This window comes from Anomalospiza imberbis, chromosome 5 (genome assembly GCF_031753505.1).
Source record: "Anomalospiza imberbis isolate Cuckoo-Finch-1a 21T00152 chromosome 5, ASM3175350v1, whole genome shotgun sequence".
In the NCBI taxonomy this organism is placed as follows: Eukaryota; Metazoa; Chordata; class Aves; order Passeriformes; family Viduidae; genus Anomalospiza; species Anomalospiza imberbis.
In genome coordinates, this window is record NC_089685.1 from 9372887 (window position 1) to 9396445 (window position 23559).

A 23559-nucleotide genomic window follows, 5' to 3' on the forward strand; every position below is an offset into this window, starting at 1 on the left:
AGTGTAAATGCATGATGATTCTATGGTGAAGATTACATCCAGGATATAAATTACCTATAGAAACATTTAATATGAAGAATGGATTGCTTTTTTATCTGAATCCTCAGGTCCCTTAGCTCCTAAAAAAGCCAACTGTGAAATAATTTCCCTCTTTACAAATTAATCCTCACTGAAGCCACGATAAAGGAAGATACTTATTTACATCTCTGCCTCTCAATACAGAACCAGTTTCAAAGCTGGCCCAGTTCTGAGCTGGGGGTTAGACCAGGTGGCCTTCAGTGGTCTCTTTCAGCCTAAATTATTCATGTTTCTTTAAAATATATAGGTAATTCTTCATAATAAAGTTTAGATCTGCTGACATCAGAGAAGACAGAATATTTTATGTATTGAATCACAGGCTTGTAAATGATACAGTGATTCAACAAAGATAAAGAATCATAAAAGTGCACAGTTATTTTTACAGAGTCCACTTTACAAACTACAGCTTAACCACCTTTGGAAGTCTCAATACAAATTCATCATGCCCATTCCCTTCTCTATGAACTCCTCCTACATTATCCATACTCATACATTCCATATTACATTACATTAGGAGTGAGCAAACTCATTATTCTTGCTTTCCAACTCATGAAGAATGACAGCATTTATACTAGCTGGCAGTGATTTTGTAGCCACAACACAGCTAGCTCCATGTTATTTTTGGTGGTGCCAGTATTGTCAGTGCTAGTAGAGCCTGAGGTCAGAACTATTACGTATAATAAAATCCATTTGTAGAGGTAAAGTATGAGAAATATAAGCCATTTATGCCCTACTTTGAATGACTGCATGATGCTCAGGTAGCTCCCTGTCTTTGGCAAAATCAGTGAAATTCACTGTTTGAATAGTCTTGTCAAGGACCTAACAAGTTTTAGTAGTATTTTGCTACTAATCTAAAATTTCATTTCAGATTCAGAACATTTTATAGACTACTGATGACTTATTTTAGCTGTTGGATGAATTAAACTTCTTTAAAAGCTTTGTAAGGTACCAAGAGAAGCTGATTATAAAATTTTTCATGAGAATTATTTTTTGGATGAAAATGCATTTACAGACAAATCAAGTTTGGCTTGCATTTGGTTTTGGTTTTGTTTTTTATTTTCTGGTAAAGCTTGTGCTCCTAAAGAAACACATCTGGAAGGCAAGGTAAACAGTAAACCAAAAAAGAATAAGGCAACACAAGACAGTGAATATATCCATATAACATGCAGGTTTGGGCTAGTTTTCTCCTGTGTTTTCATTGTGATAGTGTTTAGCTGTGAATTTTCTGGTTAGTTCTCATCTGTAGATCTGACTGATTGAGTGGATGCTTCTTCAACACAAACCTGAAAAGGGTAGTGCATCACCTTAACTTCATGCTGTGGTGCAGGAAATGTGGGCACTTCATTGGCCTAATTTAAAGCAGTTGATGTCCAACATCTTAAAAGAGCCTTGAAAGGTTTTCTTGGGGTGTCTGGCAGCACAAAAGAGGCAGGTGGTTTTTACTTTTCTAGGAAAGTGATAGAAATACAAATTACATGGAATAATGTAAGGCAGCTGCTCACATCTGGAGGAATAGGAAATGACAGCTTCCAGACCAGTCTCCAGAGAACAGTAGGTTTGTCCTTGTTTGCACCATTTGTTTTCTGCTGCATCAACCAAGAAAGTAGATATGGAGAGAACACAAAAATATTCAAATCCTACTACTGAAACAGAGCTTTCTTGCTTGACTGATGGCTTGCAGATTAGAGGTTGGTCTAGAGTGGCTCAAGGACACCAACATTTAATAGAACAGCATATTTTTGTGAGTTCAGGATTCTAATCAAGTGGTAATATTATTTTCCACAAACGAACAGGAGAGGGGAAAAAAGGCAGAGAGAAACATAAAGGATTATTTTGCTTTTATCGAAAACCTAGACAAGTTTAATCATAAAGGAGAGAGGAAAGTGAGGACAGAAAATTTAAATTTCATGTCACAGAAAGTGTGGGGAGGAACTTGAAGTGTTGTAGCTGAATTGACTATCAGAAAACACAGAATAAAGTAAAAGACATTATATGAGGTAGCTTGCAATTGTGTAATCCACTTTATACACACCACTTAGTTTTAGTACCATCTCCAGTCTTTCTACCCAGTTTCACCTAAACTCAGTTGAAATTAGAGTAACTTTTGCCTCTCTGACTTTCTCATATTGACAGAAATATATGGCTGTGTTTATTTGGCATGCTCCATTCTTTTTCTTGGCAGCATTCATGTTTGTTAGACAGGGTTAATGCTATGTGGTTTTTTATCCCCATACCTCCTTGTCTGGTCAGACTGTACAGATTTAGTGTTGAAGTTGTCTGCTTCTGTACCTGCATAAAGGCTGATCAAAATGGCTGGGCTGGACTTTAAGTGCTGTTGAAATACATAACATAGTTTTGACTGTAAAAACTGGACAAAGTTAAAAAAAATGTGGCAATGCAGCAGTATAAACCACACCTGTTAAAAAAGTTAATTTTGAAAATCTATGTATTTTTAATCTGGCAGCCCACGGAAACTACAAAGTCTGCTTCCCATCCAATCACTGGAGAAATACAGGTAAATGTGTAGTTTTTGCTGAGTAGATTGTTGTTGATACTGGCTGTGTTTTTCTGTGATATAAGTTTGCAGAAAACTATCTCTGTCATTCAACTCAAATCCCTTAAAATGTCACCAATGTAAGTCAATGCTTGATTTTTACACCCGTCTTTAACATTGGATTATGAAATACAACCAGAAGAATGGAAAATGCTGCTGTTCATAAAGGGACTAAAAGGATAGTTAAATTCATTCTAATCCTTAATCTTTGGCCACTTATTGTGGTTTTCCTTAGAAATTCCAGTCTGTTTACATTAAAGCAAGAGTCGCTGTGGGTTTCTTATAGTGCAGTGTATTTATTTCCATGCCATACCAAGTTTATGGTTATCCCTTATGTAAATTGACTTTAGCCTTTTAAAACACTCAAAAAGAGAACAGCAGAACAAGTGAAGCCTAACTTCCTATAGATTTCTGGGGGCTTTTTCCCTCTTGATTAACCTCTTTTCTATATTAGCACTAAGAGTCTTTCCATAATATTAGAACATCCATGTCAGACTTGACCTCCAGATAGATAGGATGTGTGTATTTAACACTCAATAAACTAGCTATTGATCAGAATAATATCGAGGGTTCAAATTTCCTTTGCTTTTTCCTGATTGGATTATGGGTGTTTTCGTTTTTTTCAAGGACCAGTGAGATGATCTAGCATCTCATTCTAGTCAGGAGAAAGAGACAGAGACTTCTGAAATGTGTTTATTTTGATGAAACATAGAGGTCTAAAACTCATTTTATTCAAAGGGTTTAGGAAATATTGAATCACTCTAAAACTAAAAGTAAAAAATAACCCTATTGTGTTTTAATGCATTCACTAGCTTCAAGTCAACTATGACAAACACCTTGGCAACCTTATCATCCACATCCTTCAGGCAAGAAACCTTGCTCCCAGAGACAACAATGGCTATTCAGACCCCTTTGTTAAAGTTTATCTTCTTCCAGGGAGAGGGTAAGTGTAGGACAAATTTTAACCTGAACTTTCTTTTAGTTTAGGTTCGCTATGTGGCATTAAGAAACAGAACTAAGGGTTATTGCTGTGGAAAATCCAGGTGCAACACCAGCAATGGGTGGGAATTTTGCAGGTATATTCACTGATATAGAAATAAGACTTTGAACTAAAGGTGTGTTCCTCCGATAATGTATGAGTTTAAACTTGTTGCCAAGTTATGCAGAATTGGATTTTAGTTTTGTTTAGGTTTATTGTTTTAAAACATGCCACTGTTATAGTTTTGCATGTAACTTGGCCTTTAGGGAATAAAGAAAATCACAGACTTTTTCCTGAAGGTAGAGACTTGGGTTACTACTGAATAACTTTTATTTGTAGCTCAGTCCATGCTAGACTTATTCTTCTTAATGCCTCTATTTCCTTTGATTCTGATACTAGAAACATTATTCATGTTTTCTTCCATCTCTGTTCTCATTTTCTCTTATGCTGCTTCCTCTGTGTTCCTAACTCTGTAAATTCTGGATATGCAGACAAGTCATGGTTGTCCAAAATGCCAGGTAGAGTGTACTATCTTCCAACTTTATTCTTTCATTTTCTGTATTCATGAATGAGAAAATGAGCCTGTACATTGAACTACAGAGTTCTCTTGCGTTCTGATGGCATGAAACTGTGGTATGGTTTTGTTTTTCACTTACTAATTAGGTCATTTCAGGAACTGGAAATAAGTAGTTAATGCTTCTTTGTGCAGTATTATTCTTAAGACCAAACTCTGACGACAAGCAAAATGTCTTTTGAAGTCTGGAAGAATTTAGTTCAGAGATATCTAAAACTTCATTCTCAATCATTGAAACTTGAAAAATAATTAACTCTGAACCTGTGTCAAGATTTTGAACGGTGTTACTGCCAAGAGAAACAGGCTCTTTTTGGTAAAAAATGGAATATTTTTCTCTATTTACCTTGCACAGTGTATAGACATTAAAGCCAGGTATAATTCTAGATAATTGCCCAGATGGACAATTAAATCTGCTTGACCACATAAGTAGTTATTTGTGGTAAAAAAACTTAAAATTTAATTATTGAAATTAGGAGTTACTTGTTTTTCCTGGAAAAAAAAGACAATTCTCAAGATATGCTAATATCAGCCCAGGCTAAGCACATAAGAAATATTTCAACCCCAGTTTTAAATTTGTTTAAAAGTAATATAATACCCCGACTAAACAAGAGAGCAGATTAATTCCAATAAATGGATTTCTATCATCTGTCTCTTTTTTAATTACTAAAATTATTTAATTAGTGTGTTAAAATTACACATTTCATACATGTATTCTATTACACTTTTTAACACAGTTATTCCATTAGGCTTTTTTCATTATATGTAATACATTTTATTATATGTTAATAAGTTATAATTAAGGAATCAGAGAGAAAATACAAATAAAAGAGATATGCTGTTTGTATCTTTTCACACAGCAATACTCTGAATTTCAAATGCAAATTATTTCATAATCAGTGACATACCAGTGACTGGGTAAATTAATTAATTTTATTAAAGCATCTTCATCTGTTAATCTGTTAATTGTTGCTCTGTTAATTGTTGGGGGGAAGGTGCATCAGGGGTATGAACTTAATGTGTTTGCCAGATCCTTCCCTTTAGACGCCTAGAAACCTTCATCTGCCATCCAGCTTAGCCTGGTTCTGCACCTCCCTGGAAGAGGTCAAGGTATCCTGCCTCCCTCTGCAACAGATACAGACCATAGACTACATGGATGTGGGCTCAGCTCACCCTTACAGTTTAGATCCAAATAGTCCATGGACTTCACTGGAAATATTTCAGAGCTGCCATGTTAACAACAAATTCATCTTTTGCAAGCTCTGGAACTCAACACTGCATGAATCACCTTCTCACATACTTCAAAAAAGAATCAGAAACTTTGAAAAGGTGATGAAGTTATATTGCAAAAGGAGATCCAAGAAAGGAAAGGGAGTGTTGGTGTCATTTTCTTGGCTGAGTGCACAAAGGATTCTTTCCCACTTTCTTCACGAAATGAAAGTATAGCAGTTCCCTAAAACCAGTAGGTCATAGGACATCTAAACAGGATGTTCTAGGCAGGGGATGCTTTTCTCATACCAGAGAGTGGGAAAAGAAGGCTACTGGGGTGCTTTAAAACTTTAAATGCATTACTTAATACTATTTGCCATCAAAATCTCATTTCAAAATGAATTCAGATTGTGCATTTCAGCTTTCTGTCCAAGATAAGCAAAGAGACAGCTTTGTGTGAGTTTCTTTTTCATATGCTCTTGGTCCCCCTCGATTTTAAATCATCCTTGCCATTCTGTGTTATGGCTGATAGAATTCCCTGAAATCTGGAGAGCTGCTGCTTTCTTCTCATAAGGGGAGGTGAACAGACACTTTGTTTCATAGGTCCCAAAAGCCTTCACATTTTTCAATAAACAGAAAGACAGTGGATAGCAAGATTTCCAAGAAAATATGTGGAAATACATAGAATGACTAGCGAAAAAATGAGTGGGAAAATAGCTACAAATCCCTTTCACTTCGAGGTATCAGGCTAGTAGGCATCTTGGATAGAGCCACCTCATTTTGGAGAATAAAGCCATTCTGCTAACCAGATTAATTAGATGGGATCAGTGCACAGCAGAATTGAATTTATGGGGTGAAAATGCTGGTGCTAAAATCCCCATATCAACATATATGTGCATGTAAAGCACGTGTATCTTTCACATAACCCTAAATCAGAACTGTTCCAACCTGGTACCAGCTATGGTACACATTAGTGACTGGATGATTAAATGTGTTCCTGAGTGATCCTTCTCAGTTAATTTCATACAAAAGGAATCAGTACATTAGGTCTGGGACCATGCCACAGTGTGAACCAAAACAGTTAAATCAGAAGTGAGAATAGTACACTACCAAAAGTTGTTGTAGGGGAACCATAAAATAATCTAATATGACATATAGACGTTATGTTGTGCCATTTTGTCTCAGTGCTGGAGAACAGTCCTGGGAACATTTTGTTTAGTAATAGATGTAGCAGGTATATATTGCAGATTGACAAAAAGAGTTTCTTTACCTTAAATCTTGTGGGGTTTTCAGAGTATTAAAATATTCTAGTGTTCTCCTACCCATGTTTTTTAGTTTTCCATTAAAATTTATCTTAAATTAAAATTGGAATGAAAGCAAATCTAACATCAAAGCTCACAGAGCTAGATGAATCCATATTCTGTTTAAGATTAGTGTATTGCTTTCTCCACACTCAGGAAATGTAAAGTACAATATAAAGCATTAGTAAATTATTTTAAAAACATTATGCAGCCAAACATTTGTTCTTAGCTATTGACAAAAGAAAAAAAAGTGATCACGATGCACTTTTATGTTTCTTTCCAGTACAGTTAGAGGGATAGGCAGAGAACAGGATCAATAAGAAATTAGTGTTTCAATCATTAACAGGATATTAGTTACTGTATGGCATTCATTAAATGTGTTTGTGAGATGGGATTCCTGTAATTAGAGATTGCATCCTATAAATATAATGAATTTGTGCTACTTTAAGTTCTAATGTGATGGTCGTGGAAAAGCAATCAATGCATTATCATCTTAATTTAGAATCAGAGCCCAATACCCAGTACCTACAATGAGAGGATAAAGCCTATGTGCATATACTGACTGATGCTTTATCTTGAAATGGTTTTAGGCAGAGCAAGCCTGCTGAAGAGTCAGGAGATGTTTTAAAAGACTATCTCATAAAAGCATACCAAAGAAAACATCCCAAAGGCTGTCATTGTCCTCTCGTAACCCTGAATTGTTGCAGAAATGAAATATACAGCTCTTTTCTTTTTCTGGTTTTTGGTTTGTGGGTGTTTTGGGTTTCTTTTGTATTAGACCTGAAAGAAACAAAAGATCGCTAATGTAATGTTTTGTTCTTTTGTTCAAATTCAGTGCTGAGTACAAGCGGAGAACCAAGTACATACAGAAAAGCTTGAATCCTGAGTGGAATCAGACAGTCATTTATAAAAATATCTCCATGGAGCAGGTGCGTGGCTGGTGGTGCTCTTCAGTGCTGTTTGCTGCTTTATTATTTGCATGGTCTGCAATGCTCACTGTGAAGGGAGCAGTGCTACTGGCAATTCTCTGACCCCCTGTAAAATCTTGCCATATTTAGGAGAAATTTGGAATTCTTTCCTTGCCTCTGATAGAGCCTCCTGTGAAAATACTCTTTTCTTGCCCTTCTACTTATTCATATGGTAATGTGTAGGGATTACACTCATAATCATGTTATAAGTACAGACGTGGCAATTTAAAAAAATTATAATGGAATAAATTAATAAGGTAATAAATTAAGGCATAAGTTTCTGAAGTAAATGCAGAAATCATAGTCACTTTTTGTTCCAAAAGCCATGCAAGCTAACACAAAGCACAGTTCCCACCATTTTTATTTTAAAAATATGTATCATTTTTATACATTTTTAAGATATACATTTTTATATTTATCACCAATTTCATGAATCACATGAAAAAAAATCAGAGGATATTTGATTTCCTTGACATAGAAAAATTTAACTCACATCTGGGAAGGATGTCTGCAGAGTCTTCTCAGTTTCTTGGCAGCTTCCTAACTCCTAACTGTCCTTCTGAAGCAGTGTGAGGCAATTGAGTCCTCTACTCCTCCATCTCTTCTCATAAAGGACTTCTAACCAATTTGAAAAAGATATAATGGGCGAAATAATGATCAATTCAGTTTTTAAAATTATGAAGTATATTCTATAGAGTACTGGATTTGCATGCAGTCCTGAATCTTTTTGCCTTTCTTTCTGTTTTGTTCATGGTACTTTCAACTTCACTTTACAATGCCATTTAAACTTTCAGTACTTGTAAAAAAGCCCAGAATAACCAGGCTCTGTACTGATTAGATTTCCCAATGCTTTTAATATTCTTCTCCATCACAACCCCAAGACTTCAATAAAATCTTCCCAATTTAAAATTTCATTTTTCTTTCTTCTTGTCCATTGAGAGGAACATAGATTAAGATACACATTTTTGCATGGAATAAAACCCTTCCCACAGAGGGAATTGTCTTGTTGCTCATGTAATCTTCACGTTGGACTTGACAGGCAGTACTTCAGAGGTGTCCTGTTGTAGATAGTGCTTTTATGGGGTTTTCTCACTGCTTCATGCAAGCTTTTTATAAATGGTAACTATTTGAAAATTAAACAATCAGAAAAAAAACACACTGATGTTTTCCTAGCTGCAACAGAAACCCTAAGTTTTCTTTGGTTTACAAAAGTATTTGGTAAGTCTTTACAAAATTTCCAAACTCAGCTTTTCATCTAAGAAAGATTCTTGTGTTTTCTTAATTTGCTTGGGGGTTCTGCTGTGACATTTCACAGAGCTGTTATGAAGAGTGCTGGGGTGTTGTAAATTCAATGGCTGTTTGGTGCTTTGCAAATGGATAATGATATTATCCGTTTCCTGGACACTGATTTTTATGACAAGAAAATATCTTGTATCTTTGATGTCAGTTTTTGGACCATTATTTGATTAAATTTGCCTTTAGTTTGCATGTTGAATGCTTTGCATTTTTGCTTTCTATTTGCAAATCCCCTCCTTTTGCCTTCCTCTGAGACTTTTATGCAGTGTTTATGGTTTTAAGTGTATAAACTTCATTTGAGCACCACATATCTTTTATATTTAAGCATCTTGTCACACAGAAGTGTGTGCAGAGAACAGTTTCCTTCCATACCTTTCCATGGCTTGTATCTACCGCTAAGACACCAGGATGTGTGACTTTTCTCCTACAAAATTCCATGCCCTGGCTTAGAGAATCTACAGTGAAACACATATCTAAATCACAAATAGTTTAATGCTGATAATAGGTATCCTCCACAGTCTGAAGAACTCTCACCATTTAAGAGACCATCATTTGTACTCATAACCCTCACAAATGTATATTTCAAAATAGTTACGGATATAGCTAGAAATACAGGACAATTATTGCATTTGACAGAGAATGAGTGTTCTGTTCACCAAACAAGCAAAACTGCATCACACACTCTTATACGGAGTTAGCAGTCACATTCAAACATAAATTCATGAATTTTTATAAACAGTATTTCTTCAAAGAAACATTTCCTTTTCCCCATGCTTTTCTCTCTCCATCAAAGCATGTGTTGCTTGCAGACAGCAAATAAGTATTACTAAATATTTCCTAATATAGTCCTTTTAACATCACTGTCTAGACATTAGCTGATTGTACAATCTTTTTATTTTCCTTTTCCCTTTCATAAACTAGTTGAAATTAAAGTGAAAATAATTATGGGAAATAGATCACTCTTTGAAATGAAACAGACTTTTTCAAGGTCAGAATGATTAGCTTTATCACATTTATAGCAAATTTTGCTTTGACAGTTGCAGAAAAAAATAAATTAAACTGTGAATATTTAGTAATTTAAGGGGTTTGTTAAGTAATAAAGTAGAAATAATTACAATTTGAGAGGAAGTCTGAGTACACATATTACAAATGTTATGCAGTAATTGCTAAGTCCAATACCTACTCAGAGCAAGAAAGAAAGCATTAGAATGATTTAAGGTGAAGATGATAAAAGGTATAAATTCTGTTGCTGGTGATGCCATTGGTATGCTGTATGACCACACTGTAAGGTGTGGCTTTCTTTGCCTCAATTTCTTACTTGCCAGAAAGCAAATAAAAGCATTTACTTATATGAAATAATTCTAAAAAGCAAAGAGTTTTGCTGCAACTTATGTCTGTAATTTGAAGGTAATATATTTAGAAAGAGTAATATTTTCAGTCTTTGAGTGATGTGGAAGCCTGTTTCTTATTTCCAAAAGTAAGGACATCTTTTGTATGAATCAGTAAAGCATTGGTATTTAAATCTTATTTAATATCTAGGACAAAAGAAATTAAGATCCTAAGTGACCTAAAAAAAGTCTATTTGTCCTCCCATGTACCAAAGTACATCGATATAGGGAACAATAAAATGTTAAATATGAATGTAAACAAAAATTACTGTAATGGATTACCTAATACATTAATTTCTAATCATCAAACATCCTGACTGAAATTACAATATTTTGTATCATTTCTGAGGTAATTATAGTAATATGCTTTTAACAGAAAGGAAAAAAACAAGCTGCATTAAAATTATTTATTTTCTAATGCAAATCCTAGTATGAAATTTTCAAGGAATATGTGTTAAATATTTTAAGTAGTGCATATTTAGCTACACAGGCAGACACTATCCATAACATTCAGACATTCAGAACGAGAAACAAGCTCTTCTGTACCTGGGGGGTTGGTTATGCCTTCCATAAGAGACAATATTTTTCACATTGTCTGTTTCTGCAAATTCCTTCATTTTCTTTTGAATATGTCTGTCCCTAGACAGCCTAAGAGTATGTTTGAAACTCAGATGACATTCCCAATATGCAGAAACTGCATTCCTTCTTCTTGTGACATTCATTTTCCTTCTGGTACATTGCCCGCTTGCAGAAAGCCCTGTTGAGACAAATAGAGGCTTCCTGCAACCCATTTCAGTATTGCTGTCTGTTATATTCCTGATGAGCATCTGAACTTCAGGATTCACAGCCTAAAACTGAGTGATGTCAGGCACAAGCCTACGTTGCTGTGATGGGGAAGTGTCTGTTTTTAAAATCAGCAGCCATTTAGGGCTCTTTGCCGCCATAGTGGTACGTAGATACATCTTCAGAAAAGCAAATTTTCCTCTGCTTTGAAACTCATTTCATGCACTCTGCCTAAAAAAGGTCTTTTCATGGTTTTTCATTGACAGAATATTTTATAAAAGCTTTATTAAACGAAAAAGCTTAAAATAGATTTTGTAAAGAAGCTTAGAGTGCTGTAAGTTTTCATCACAATTTTATTATCACACTATTGCAAAGAAGCTAGCCAAGTACAGCTGCAGTTACTTGAAAATCTTTTCTATTTTTCTCTTTCTACCAAAATTTTTTCAAACCTTAGGCGTTTTATTTCTCCATTTCCTGGATCTATACATTTTTCTCTCTGTCCTTGCACAGTCATCAAGAAGAAATCTCCTCTCAAATTAGCAACAACTGTGACAATACATTTCTGAAAAGTATTTGTGCTATCCCTTTTTTAAATGGTAAAAATACATATACTAAATATAGCACCAGCCGAAAATTGTAACATTCTAGAAGTCAAAAGCATCATGGACCAGTGGGTGCTCAGCTCACTTTTTCAGGTTATTTTTCATGCTGCAGTTTCAAAACTTTATTGGAACAGCAAAGAAAAAGTATTTTATTCAGTCAAGGAAATCAGCTTTAGAAATAGTATGTAAAAAATTTTCAAAAAATAGTATTTCTGTTCAAATTTTGCTTTCATTTTTGCAGGATTTTTTTTAATGAATGCTTAAGAAGAATATTGCTTAATTATGTAAGAATAAAACAGAAAGATTAAATAATTGCTCCCAAATATTTTGATCTTAGGTTTTAAGTCATGCTGCTGCCTGTTTAAATAGTGCATTGTTGATTCTAAAAATAGTTTAATTCCCCTTTGTGTGGGTTTTCCAGGATATGCTGATTTAAATTATCTTTTCGTAGACATTGGCTTTGCATAGTTGCGCATTTTTATAAAGTCGGCTGGGAGCAGATGATATTCTGAATAAATAATGATGAGATTAAATTATCACTTAAAGGCAATTGCAGGTTCTTAGGAACCCTTTTAGTCTGTTGGTGCATGAAAAGAAGGGGCAGTGGAGGGAACTTGATGAGATCATGGTGCCAATAACACCAGTGTTGGGGGTTCGATCCTGGATGTACAGACCATCCCCTTAAGAGTTGCACTCAATGATCTTTGTGAGTCACTCCCATCTCAGAATATCCTGTGGTTCTGTCTGTAAATAGCCAAGAGTGCTTTCATGGCAAGTATATGCAATATGTACAATAATTGGTATAGCTTATAATTTTGAGCAATGACTTGATCCTTTGCTGTCCCTCTGTGCCCAGCAGCCAATTAATAGAGCAGTGAGTGACAGGTTGCTTCTGTTAGGATGACAACCTCAACTATCACATAAGAATTCTTCTTCTGAATTCTTTAATTCTAGTATGTGAAGAGTTCTCTTTTATTCAGTAATGCTTGCATTCTTCATTTCTAACTTCTCAGCCTGACTATGCAGACACGCTACAACCCACAGGATTTTGTCCTTATTTCTTTCAAGCCACATAATTTATTACTGCCTTTCCAACCACCTTATAGCCTTTTGCCCTATCATGCAAAATCAGTAATCAATCCTGCCCCTACATGTCCTCAAAGACTCCTGGAAAAACTCTCAGGTCATTCTTTACAATAAGGTCAACTACTTTGGTCAACAATTTCTCTGTCTTGTGCTCTCTTGTCATATTTAAAGATTACTTGTTTCCTCCTATGGCCTATAGAAGAGTGCTGGACACAGCTATCAAGCCTAACAAGATCTGCAGATAATGGGTTTTGACAGCTGTCATTAATACCCAACAGTATTACTTGTCCACATGCCTGGATCACCTGCAGACTCACTGACTACACTGAATTCTGCAGGCATTAAAGCCTGGTCTTCACAGATGAGGTTATGTAAATAGTGTGTTTGATATCATACATTTGAAATTCACACTCAAATGCACTTCAGGCAGACGTCTGCATTCAGACAGATCTGGTGATGAGAAAAGCTACAGGAACAAAAAATGGGGCCTTAAAAATCAGTTTGACTCTTGTAGCGGACATAAATTTTGCCCAAAACAATTTGTGGGAATTCCTAAAATAGGGCCAAGCACAAGCCCATCTGGCTTGATAATAAATAATAGAGCCAAATTGTTTTTCTCAGAACAAGGTTGATGAGCGGGTGCAAATTACTTACCTGTCCCTATGAAAAAGGATACAGGGAGGAAATAATCTATGCAAACAACCGTAAATAATGTATACAAACAACCATTGATCTGCAGTTTATGAATTTAATAATCCTTTTACTTGAATTGCAGCTGAAAAAGAAAACATTGGAAGTGACTGTCTGGGATTATGACAGATTTTCCTCAAATGACTTCCTCGGTGAAGTGAGTATCTTATTTCTTCCTCTCTACTAGTTTTAACTGCAGGCTGCTATTTGGAGACTGTTCTCTTTCAAGGTAAGGTACATGTGCTAGGTAAAACTTTTTTTTACATCCTCATTTTACTGTTGTCTTCTTAACAAATGGTCATGATTAATTTAGACTTATATCTTATTAAAGATATATTGCTTTTATCTTGATTAGCTGGGGGCAAGCTAATTTAGGACCCAACAAAATGTTAATTTGCTGGAAATGAATACTTTTTTTGAGTGTGAGATAGCAACAACATTGAAAGTGACACCAGGGGAAATTATTTTTATGACTGAAAGCTGTATGACTTGATTTTACCATAACATAGGAAGGCTGAGGAGGTATTAGTCTTTGTAAATGATTAAAGGATTAAATTCGGCCATCAAGCCATATTTTAACATGTACACAAGTATCTTCAAGTATGAGCAATTTAGTCTTACTGATCAGTCTGATTTTTAACATTCTGAAATAGTAATATCATTACCACAGTATGAATGAAGACAAAATCTAATCTTATAATTAATAATAAATGAGTGTTCATGGGAAGAAGGCTTTCTCTTTAAAAAACAAATAAATAAACATATGCACATGTAATACAGAATTACTAGCAATATCTATGATATAAAAATAATTAAATATGTAATTACAAATAAATATTATAATTAGAAACAAAAGCACAGGAAAATCAATCTCCTCAGAGTAACTGAGAGTATCATTCTACATTTGAATTCTGAAAAAAAGCCACACAGTTCCAGCTCCCCTTTGTGTAACTACCAAACTGAGCAATCAGTGTCACTATTTGAACAATTACTAAAATAAATGTGTAGGAAGCTGCCACATGATTACTTATTTCCTGCATACTGTGTCTATATTCTTGTTGAGTTCAGCATGTTTGTCCAAATGCAGGGCTTTACTGAATATTTACATCCTTGTTTTTTATGACAGTTAGAAAAGGGGTGCTACAATATCTGCTTCTACATGAAGATTTAAACGTTTCCCCTTCAAATTTTCTTCAGTGTCTAGAAATATTTTTTTTATTTATAAAAACATTTATTCAGAGAAAAAAACAACAGAAAAGACTATCCAGTGTATCTCAGCATCAGGATGTCCAGAGGAATCCTGCACCATAACATTAGATGTGGGATATCCAAATTGAGCCCCAAAGACTTGCTTGAATATAGCCAGCAGCGCTTGCGTGCCCCAGAGGAGAAGTGGCACGTCAAGGTCCATAGCCATGGAAAGTGAAACCTCTCCTCCTACAAAGCAGAGGCCCCAGCCTACGCTGCCCATTGGCAACAATCCTCAGCCATGCTCTCTTCCAAGTCATTTTCAAAGCTTGACTAAAAACCACAACAGGGAGCATGCTGAATAGTTCATCTGTTAAAATTAATTATAGGTCCAAGCAGAAAGATCAAGCCAGATCATAGACAACCTATAAAACTGAAAGGACAAAAGGAAAGGAAAAAGGCTTTTAACCTAGAAACCATCAGTTGTTAGGAGACTCCCCCATCCCTACACTTGAAGAGGCTTTTCTTTAATTCAGGGTCTTGTAATAAAGTGACAAAAACGTTGTTCCCTGAGATAATTGCACACTTTACTTTACTTGTCTAGCAGTTTTAAAACTTGCCTACCTGACATTAGATTTAACCCTCTCATTTTAGAGCCAGTTGCAAATCTACTTTTGACCTTCCTTTCTTCAAGATTCTGTGATGAATTTCAGTACTTTACATCCCTTGGCCCTCTCAACTGCAAGCTTATTAAAGGAGGAAGGGTCTTTTTGGTTCCAATGATTTTTTTTTTTACTTCTATTTTTTAAAAGAAATTTCACCAAAGTCCTGCTAACAATGAAGGTGGCTTAGAGCAGATTTCATCTACAATGTTTGCAGGGTTTTTTAACCAGTTTGTTTCATTCCCACATAACCCTTGCACCTCCTTTTTTTTTCCTCAGTAATGTTTAGATGCCTAAATAGTCAGTTGAATTCTATTATTTTAGTGAAGTGCAAGAGTAATCCTGCTTTTTTTTTCTTTTTTGTTGTTACTTCTGCATATGTGGACTTTTTTAAAGACTCAATAGGCATGAGCCTCATATTATTGAAGATCTTAATAAAAGCAAATATGCAACTTTTTCTCCCCTTAAAAGCACTAATAAAAGGGAGGAAATTTTACTGCTTGCTTCTCCTATTAGAAAATGTCTGTACAGAGACAGAATGGCTGGATATCTTTTTATTGTCTTTTTACTGTAGCTGTCAAACTAGTGCTCACAAGCTGCCCTCTAAACTGCCCAATTGTCTTTGTGTTGAGCTATGCCACAGTCAAAGGACTCAGCTCACAGTCCTGACTGAGGTCCTGGTGAGAAATATTGGTTCAGACATATCAATATGCTACTGAATCTGGGTTTGGGGTCACAGCATGCCCAGAGAGTCCTGAATCTGTCAGCACACAGCCTTATACCCTTCACTCTTACACTTGATTGCAAGTTCTGACAACACAGCTCTAGTCTCTTCTGATGTATGCAATCGTAAATAGGTCAGATACAGGCCATATATTATACTTTGATTTATTTGTAGGTATTGATTGAGTTATCCAGCATCTCTCAGCTTGACAACACCCCTCGGTGGTATCCTCTTAAAGAACAGAGTGAAAACATAGATCATGGGAAATCCCATTCTGAAAAGAGTAGCCAGCAATCTCCAAAACCATCTGTCATCAAGAGCAGAAGTCATGGAATCTTCCCGGACCCCTCCAAGGGTAGGAATGACTTGGTGCACCTGATATGAAATATTTTCCCAGATGATGTGTAAACCTTTACTATGTGTAAGTTCTAATAGAAAAAATAAAGATACTGGTATGAAGTTTGTATACATTTTTATTAAAAATGCATTTATCTCTGTGATTAATTAGTTGGACACAAGGTTTAAGTTGTCTCAATCTTGCCAGCCAGCTTACTGAGAAATTATGTCCTTAAAACAGCAGCATACAGACTCTGCTACTACTCTAGATGTGCTTTGCACATCTGCTATAGATTCTGTACCCTTTTCATTTTCTTGATAGCCTTGGGCAAACTCAATTCATATTTAGCTTTCTATTTTTCATGTTCCTTAAATATTCTATGGGATTTTTTCTTCTGAAAATGCCATGTTAATATTTTATAGAACAACAATTGCAATATGCAATAATGCATATGCATTTCCAGTCAATGATAATGGATCGTAGCACATCTCAGTAGTATTGGAAATCAGTGGAGCTGATACAGTAGAAATATACTAATGTTTACAAAAGCAGAATTGATCTCAGTGTTTCCTGCTTCAAGAAATGTATCTCTAATTCTTTTTGTTATACTAAGTAGTCAGTGGACAGGTGCTCTCTTAAAACACATTATGTGTCCTATCAAAGCAAAAAACATTCCATCTACAAACCAGATGAGAACCCCAGAGTGACAAGACTCCACTCCATCTCCTCTTTGTTTCTCTGTTTAACGTTTTGCCAGGGACTGGTGTCTATATAAGATGTCTGTCTTAATTAGAGGTAAGTGTAGAAGATATTGTAAGTTAGGCTCTGATTTTCCTGAGGGCATTATTCAGCATAAAATGACTTGCATTTGCTAAGTGTTTGGTACTGGTGTAGGTACTCGACATGCTAGAGAACAGAGAGTGGAAAACTCTACACCATTATTCCGTCTGTTTGAACCAGCACAGGAGGTCTAATTCACAGGTGATAAAAAACCAATACTAAATAAATTGTCCCCTGGTCCAGGTAACAGTGGGGAAGTATAAAACAATGCTTCATAAGAATTTCCAATCGTGGTATATCCTGATGCTTTAAATGGAAAAGCACAGCTCAATCTTTATTCCTTGTTCTGGAATTCAGCTAGAAAGACCAGTCAAGAGAAAGAGAATGAAACTGTTTGTTTTTAATAAATGCAAGAGTTGTACTTCTTCATTTTCCTGGTAGACATGCAGGTGCCCACCATTGAGAAATCCCACAGCAGCCCAGGGAGCTCCAAATCTTCTTCTGAAGGACATCTCCGCTCTCACGGTCCATCTCGCAGCCAAAGCAAAACCAGCGTCACTCAAACTCACCTTGAAGACGCTGGGGCAGCCATCGCCGCTGCTGAAGCAGCTGTGCAGCAGCTTCGCCTTCAACCAAGTAAAAGACGCAAATAAATTCCTCAGCATGGCAGCTTAATGTTCATCTGTTGCCTTTTTCCCTGCTGTCCTTCCCTTTTTGGCTATTTTTTTTTCTGTTCTTGGCACACTGTGCTCACTCTGTTCAATGTCTTTCTTTGTGTGCCTGTGTGTGGATACATATAATTACAATATACTCTTGTATTTAGAAGTCCTTTATTTATTTATTTATTTGTTTATTTTATGAAGACTGCAGTGAAACTGGCTGTTTCTCCATCAGTCCCTTCACACATGGTCCATGATGTTCCATGGTTGTGCATGACTCACAGAGAAGTCCATTGTGTTTTGATGTCACTAAATACCTACCAATGAAATAATCAAAACCTGCAGAGATGCAACTGCCAGCTCTTCAAATTGCATATAAGACTGAGACCACATTAATAACAGGGTGTATCTATAAACAGTAATCATGAAGGACAGTACTATACACACAAAAGAAGATTTGAAGTTAAAGAAACATTTTTTTTTAACTACATGGCTGAGATTTCTATTTTTGAAACATGACTGTAAATATCTATTTTTTTTTTTTGAAAGGAAATATAAGGCAACCTTCTTTATATCTTAGATAAGATTGTGTTAGTGATGAGCAGAACAGAAATACAATAAAAACATTAAACACAATAAATGCAAAACCATTAAACACACAGAGCCAGTAACAACATCAGATTTCAACAATGTTGTCAAGTTAGTAAATTCAAAGGTAGTTGAGAGCTAAGTCAGGTGTCAGAGTTCAACTTTTTGAGTAAATTTTTACCCTGAATTGATTAAGGGTCAAGGTAGATTTCATCTGACAACTTCAAATAGGTTAAAATATATTGAAACTATTCCATTCAAAAGGATTACTCTCCAGAGTATATTTCAGACCAGTATCATCTGATTGCTAGCTGAGGGTTTAGTTGATGGCAAATTAAATCTCTGACTGTGAAGTCATTGTGTTTGTCTTTAGGATTTGTTGATATGCCATAAACTCACCATAGTATAATGCAAAACTGGGGGAAAATTATTTCCCTTGTCTTCACTGTCATTACTACAGAAACAGCCAGTTTTGATACTCTTTAATGCTGTGCATGTGGTGTCTCTTTGGTGTTTGAAAACACTACTTACTTAAATACAGAAAAAAAACACTTCTGTTTGCATGAATAACATTTAAGCTGGTTCCATCTGAGGATACATACTCTGGGTTTCCATTTCACCCACACTGCCACAGCAGCACATAAAAGCGGTCAGTCTAATCATGCCAGGAAGCAGCACAGACACAGCATAGCAGGAGTCCTCCCTATTCAAAGAACTCAGTCTGACAATCTGCCTCCACCAGCCAATGACAACAAAGACCAAAGCCAACTAGCCCTCAGGAAAGTGATGTCTGATGGACCAGTCAAGCCTGAAGGAGGTGAGCAGAAAGACATGGTTAAGAAACCAACTACATCCCAAATACTTCTTGCCATGTCAACTAATTCATTATGATATTTAATTATTTATTTTACCCCTCCATTAAATGCTGTAAATGTTTACATGAATCAAGAACTCTGCTTGATTTTTCCACCTATCAGCGCATAAATCCATAATGAAAAACTGTGCTAAGAAACATTATGAAGCAACAAATGTGTGCACTTCCATTCCACTGGAGTACTTGGAATTCTGTTGAAAAGTAGTATAGCTTTGCTCATGTTGTTGCCTAATAAAAAGCATGCATCCAAGCTGGTCTGCTTAAGCATGATTGGACATTTCTTGTACTGTGACAAAAACCTAACTGCACATTTTTGTTTCTAAAAATGTAATTGGGACAATAACAATTCCTGTTTCCTCTTCCAACACAATTATCATGTAAACGGTCATTAGCATAGATAATTTTTCAAACCACCAGTGGAAAGGAAAGGAGTTTTGATCCATGTATAGCTCAATCTCTTGATAATTTTGTCTATCAGCATCGTTAAAAATTATTTTCTACTTGTAGGCACCTGTAATTCCACATATCATCTATTTATTCCCTCATCACAAATAAAGAGCCAGAATCTCAATCAGTTCAAATTGCCACTGTTCTTTTGACTTCTGGAGCATCTTGTTTATTTCCATGGAATCTGAGGGATAATCCAAATAAATGTACTGACTGAACTCTCAGATGTTCTTTTGTGCTGTAATCCCTTTCTAAGCTCTCAAGATGCATTGAAGGTTTTTCTGTCAACACCATTGCACACATTGGGCAATATAAGCTGGCTGAGAGTGGTGCAGGAGAGAAAGAGGAAATGGTACTTTAGACAATATATTCTAAAGGCAACAAAACATTCAGACAACCAGTGTGATGTTAAAACAACTAATTAACAGGACAAAAGTAAGGGGTCTTTTAAAGCATATTTAGAAATCAGTTTTTTTCTTAGGAGAGCCTTTACAATTCTTCCATAAATCCAGATATTTACACAAACACACACATTGTATTTCTCTACAGCTCAGCTCTAGACACTCAGCCCAGGCAGAACCAGGGAATGTTGGGGTACAAGCTCAGGCATTATGTCTGAAAGCTGCATGCCACTCCTGGGGGTAGACCATTCTAATCTAAATGACTTCTATGATCTTTTGAGATGACACATCTGTCGAGTTTTATTGCAAACACTCATAGCCCTGTGGTGCATAGCCTTTTCACGTAGACACGTAATACAAAATATTTAGCTTGTGATGTAAGGTTGAATATATAAGGTTCAGATATACTTTTATAATAAAGAAATAGTGAGTCTGTTGGCTTCAAATGCCTGTGCCAACAAACTGTTATTCTATCTTCTTTACTTTTAAAATTGCAAAAAAGAATATGTACTGATATGTACATGGCTCAGCAATATTGGAAGCATCATAGAGAGTTATGGGAATAACAGTCCCCATTATAAATAATAAGAGTCCACATTATAATAATAAGTCCACAATAATATATAAAAATGGGTAAAATTGTTATGAAGACATGTAGTACTTTTGTCTTTTTACTTCTGACAAATAAACACCATGCATGGTCACCTACACAATGCTTACAAGTCTGGTTTCAGACCTGTGAGATGTTTTGGCTTTTCTTCATTGTATCAAAGACAGTTTGTCCAAATTTATACATATGAGGTGGGCCAGTAGTTATCATTTTGAGGTTAATGACTTACAACTTTTAGCAGGAATGAAAAACAACATGATTTCACTGCAGTTTTGTGGAGCATGACAGTAAAATGAGATGAGTCTATAACCTCAAATGGAAAAAGCACCAAAGATACTCAACTTCCAACTTGTGGACTTCTTTGTGGGATGAAGAGACGATAAAGAAAGGAGAGATTTTCCCTTCATTGTGAACTATGAATATCAGGGCATCGTCAGTTTCCAAGTGCATTCCCAAAAAGGGATGACATATGTTTGTGATACCCACCTCCATTATACCCTACTTTAATGGTAGCTGGAAAAGGACGCATTAGGAACTGATTTTAATGACTGGACCAGTCATCTTGGCAAGTTAGTAATTTTTTGTTACTATGCCTCAAAGCCCTTTACTGAGGAAGCCATTAGAGATGATACACAACATTATTATTATTATTGTACCACAGCTATTTCTCTGTGCATTTATGAAACAGCAGCACCTTTAAGAAAAATTGTTTGGGTTTTTTTCAGCCTAAGTACACAATGGTGATGGAAATTACTCTATGCTGTGAAGTCCTTCTATGCCTAAGATAACCATCAGAAAGAGTGTCTTCCTTTGATCTAGTCTCTCAATAGATCCATTTCTTCTCTTGAATTGAACTGTCTCTAGGAAAAAAACCAAACAAGGCAAGAATCCTCAGTCATTCTGACAATGTCTCAGAGAAATCCTTCTCTACTTTTGGTTCCTAGGACCCTATTTGGGTTTATTTTGTCAGTTATCAATTGTGTCAGTTGAGAAGTAACAAGGAAATCATAAACAAGATCAGCACCTATAGCATAAAGAGCATATTTTGTGAAAACAAAGGTCTTTCACCAGTTTTTTGTTGAACTGAATTGTTTCTATAATCCTTTTAAAGAGTAAAAAATTTATTTAAATCCATCTGCTTTAAAATTAAGGTAAAGATGCAACAAAAAACTTTGAGTTTTGCTCAGAAACTTTGTAAAATCCAACATTCAGCTACAGCAGTTAATTAAAAATAAACCCTGAAGTATAATTTTGTCATTGCTAATGAGAGATGAGTGTGATCTACAAATAAACCAACTGCATGCTACACTTTCCAATCACATCCCTCAGAGAGGAGCAATAACATTTCAGAGCCAACTCTTTGAAGCCAGAAGTTGCAAGGGATCCAAGTCAAAGGATGACTTAATTTGATTTAGGTTTTGTGCAATATATGAATCAGTTCCAATTACACACTCACTTAAAATTAAGCACATTCCCTTCAATGTAAATCTGTGTATTAAGAGTTTATACACCAGATGAGTCAGTTTTAGACACAGTGTGAATCAGTCCACCACCTTTTCAGTCAGTAATTTATCCCACAGAATGATCTTCTCGTTATATGGAATTTTCTTGGTAGGTCAGTTATGTTTTAAATAAATTATTTTAGAGTTCTTCAGATACTTGAAAAGTTGGAGATGTTCTGATTATTCAGAACATCACCAGTTTTCTGGATACATGCATATGAAAGAGTAGGTGTATTTGGAATATAATTTTTACTGATTTTATACAAAAAAAAGTATTTTCAAACCTAGCTTAGAGATTTAAAGGAATGAATAACATGCTTTAGTTTTAATACCTTCCAATAAAGTGAAAAAGAAAGACAAGAAACAGAAAACAACTTCAGCATCTGTGTTAAGCAGAAAGGTGCAATACCTCGGCTTTGCCATAGTAGAAATTTGATTGGCTTGTCCTTTTTTGCAGAGAAAGAGATGCCAGGTTTTCCCCTAAAGGACAATGATTGTACAATGAAAAAATCTATTCCTTTATTACATTAGAATAGCCAAGGGTGAACAAAAATGCAATTTTTTATGACCAAATAAGAGAATTTCTAGAATTTTTTTAACCTTCCTAGCCTCTTTGAAGAACGGTAAATTAATATTTAAATAGTAAATAGCTTAGTAAGTGAATTTAAGTTTCAACATCATTGTAGCTCTATACATTTTTTATTCTTTCCAACAGACACTCATGAAAAAGAAGCTACAAGTCAATATGCTATTGCTTGTATATCATTTGTTGATGGATGCCATAGGCAACTCCTCTTCTATTTGGCTCACATTAACCTGACCAAACAAACAAGCAACATGCCAAAAACACTGCTATACTCCTCACCTGAATTAGTTAGCAAATGTTAAAGATCTAGAGAAATTGCCATTTCAGTTAAAGATCCAAATATCTCCGTTAATTTAAGGTAATTCCAACATTATAATTCTACAGGAATTTTTGTCTAATTTTCAGTAATGGAAAGGTTTTTCCAAGATCAAACCTCTAGAAACTTAAAATCACAACATTTCCTTAAAACATCCTCTGACACCTGGTATTATATTTTTTTTTGTCACCGAAAATGGCGGGGTGGGGGAGGTGAGGGTGAGGAGGATGGGACAAAATGGAGTCCCACAGCATTTCAAAGATAACATTTCATCTTTTACATTTTGCAGTTTCCATCATGACACGACAGCTTTTCCAAGCAGTTGTATGTCAAGTGATTCTACTAGCTGGGGGAGATCTACTCTCTGATAGATACAGAGC

General features: G+C 35.5%; 1 protein-coding gene across 8 annotated transcripts in view; it reads left to right on the top strand.

The window, feature by feature from the left end:
• Positions 1-23559, top strand: part of PCLO (piccolo presynaptic cytomatrix protein) — a 315212-nt gene that overhangs the window by 237934 nt on the left and 53719 nt on the right. For 2 of the 8 annotated variants that reach the window (XM_068189562.1, XM_068189560.1), the window contains exons 14-21: positions 2543-2593; positions 3445-3575; positions 4103-4129; positions 7528-7621; positions 13591-13662; positions 16254-16434; positions 17638-17832; positions 19078-19260. In XM_068189562.1, coding sequence (XP_068045663.1) covers positions 2543-2593; positions 3445-3575; positions 4103-4129; positions 7528-7621; positions 13591-13662; positions 16254-16434; positions 17638-17832; positions 19078-19260 — 934 coding nt within the window. The remainder of the gene's footprint in view (positions 1-2542; positions 2594-3444; positions 3576-4102; positions 4130-7527; positions 7622-13590; positions 13663-16253; positions 16435-17637; positions 17833-19077; positions 19261-23559) is intronic. The other 6 variants (XM_068189566.1, XM_068189565.1, XM_068189561.1 and 3 more) reach the window with 5 other exon arrangements.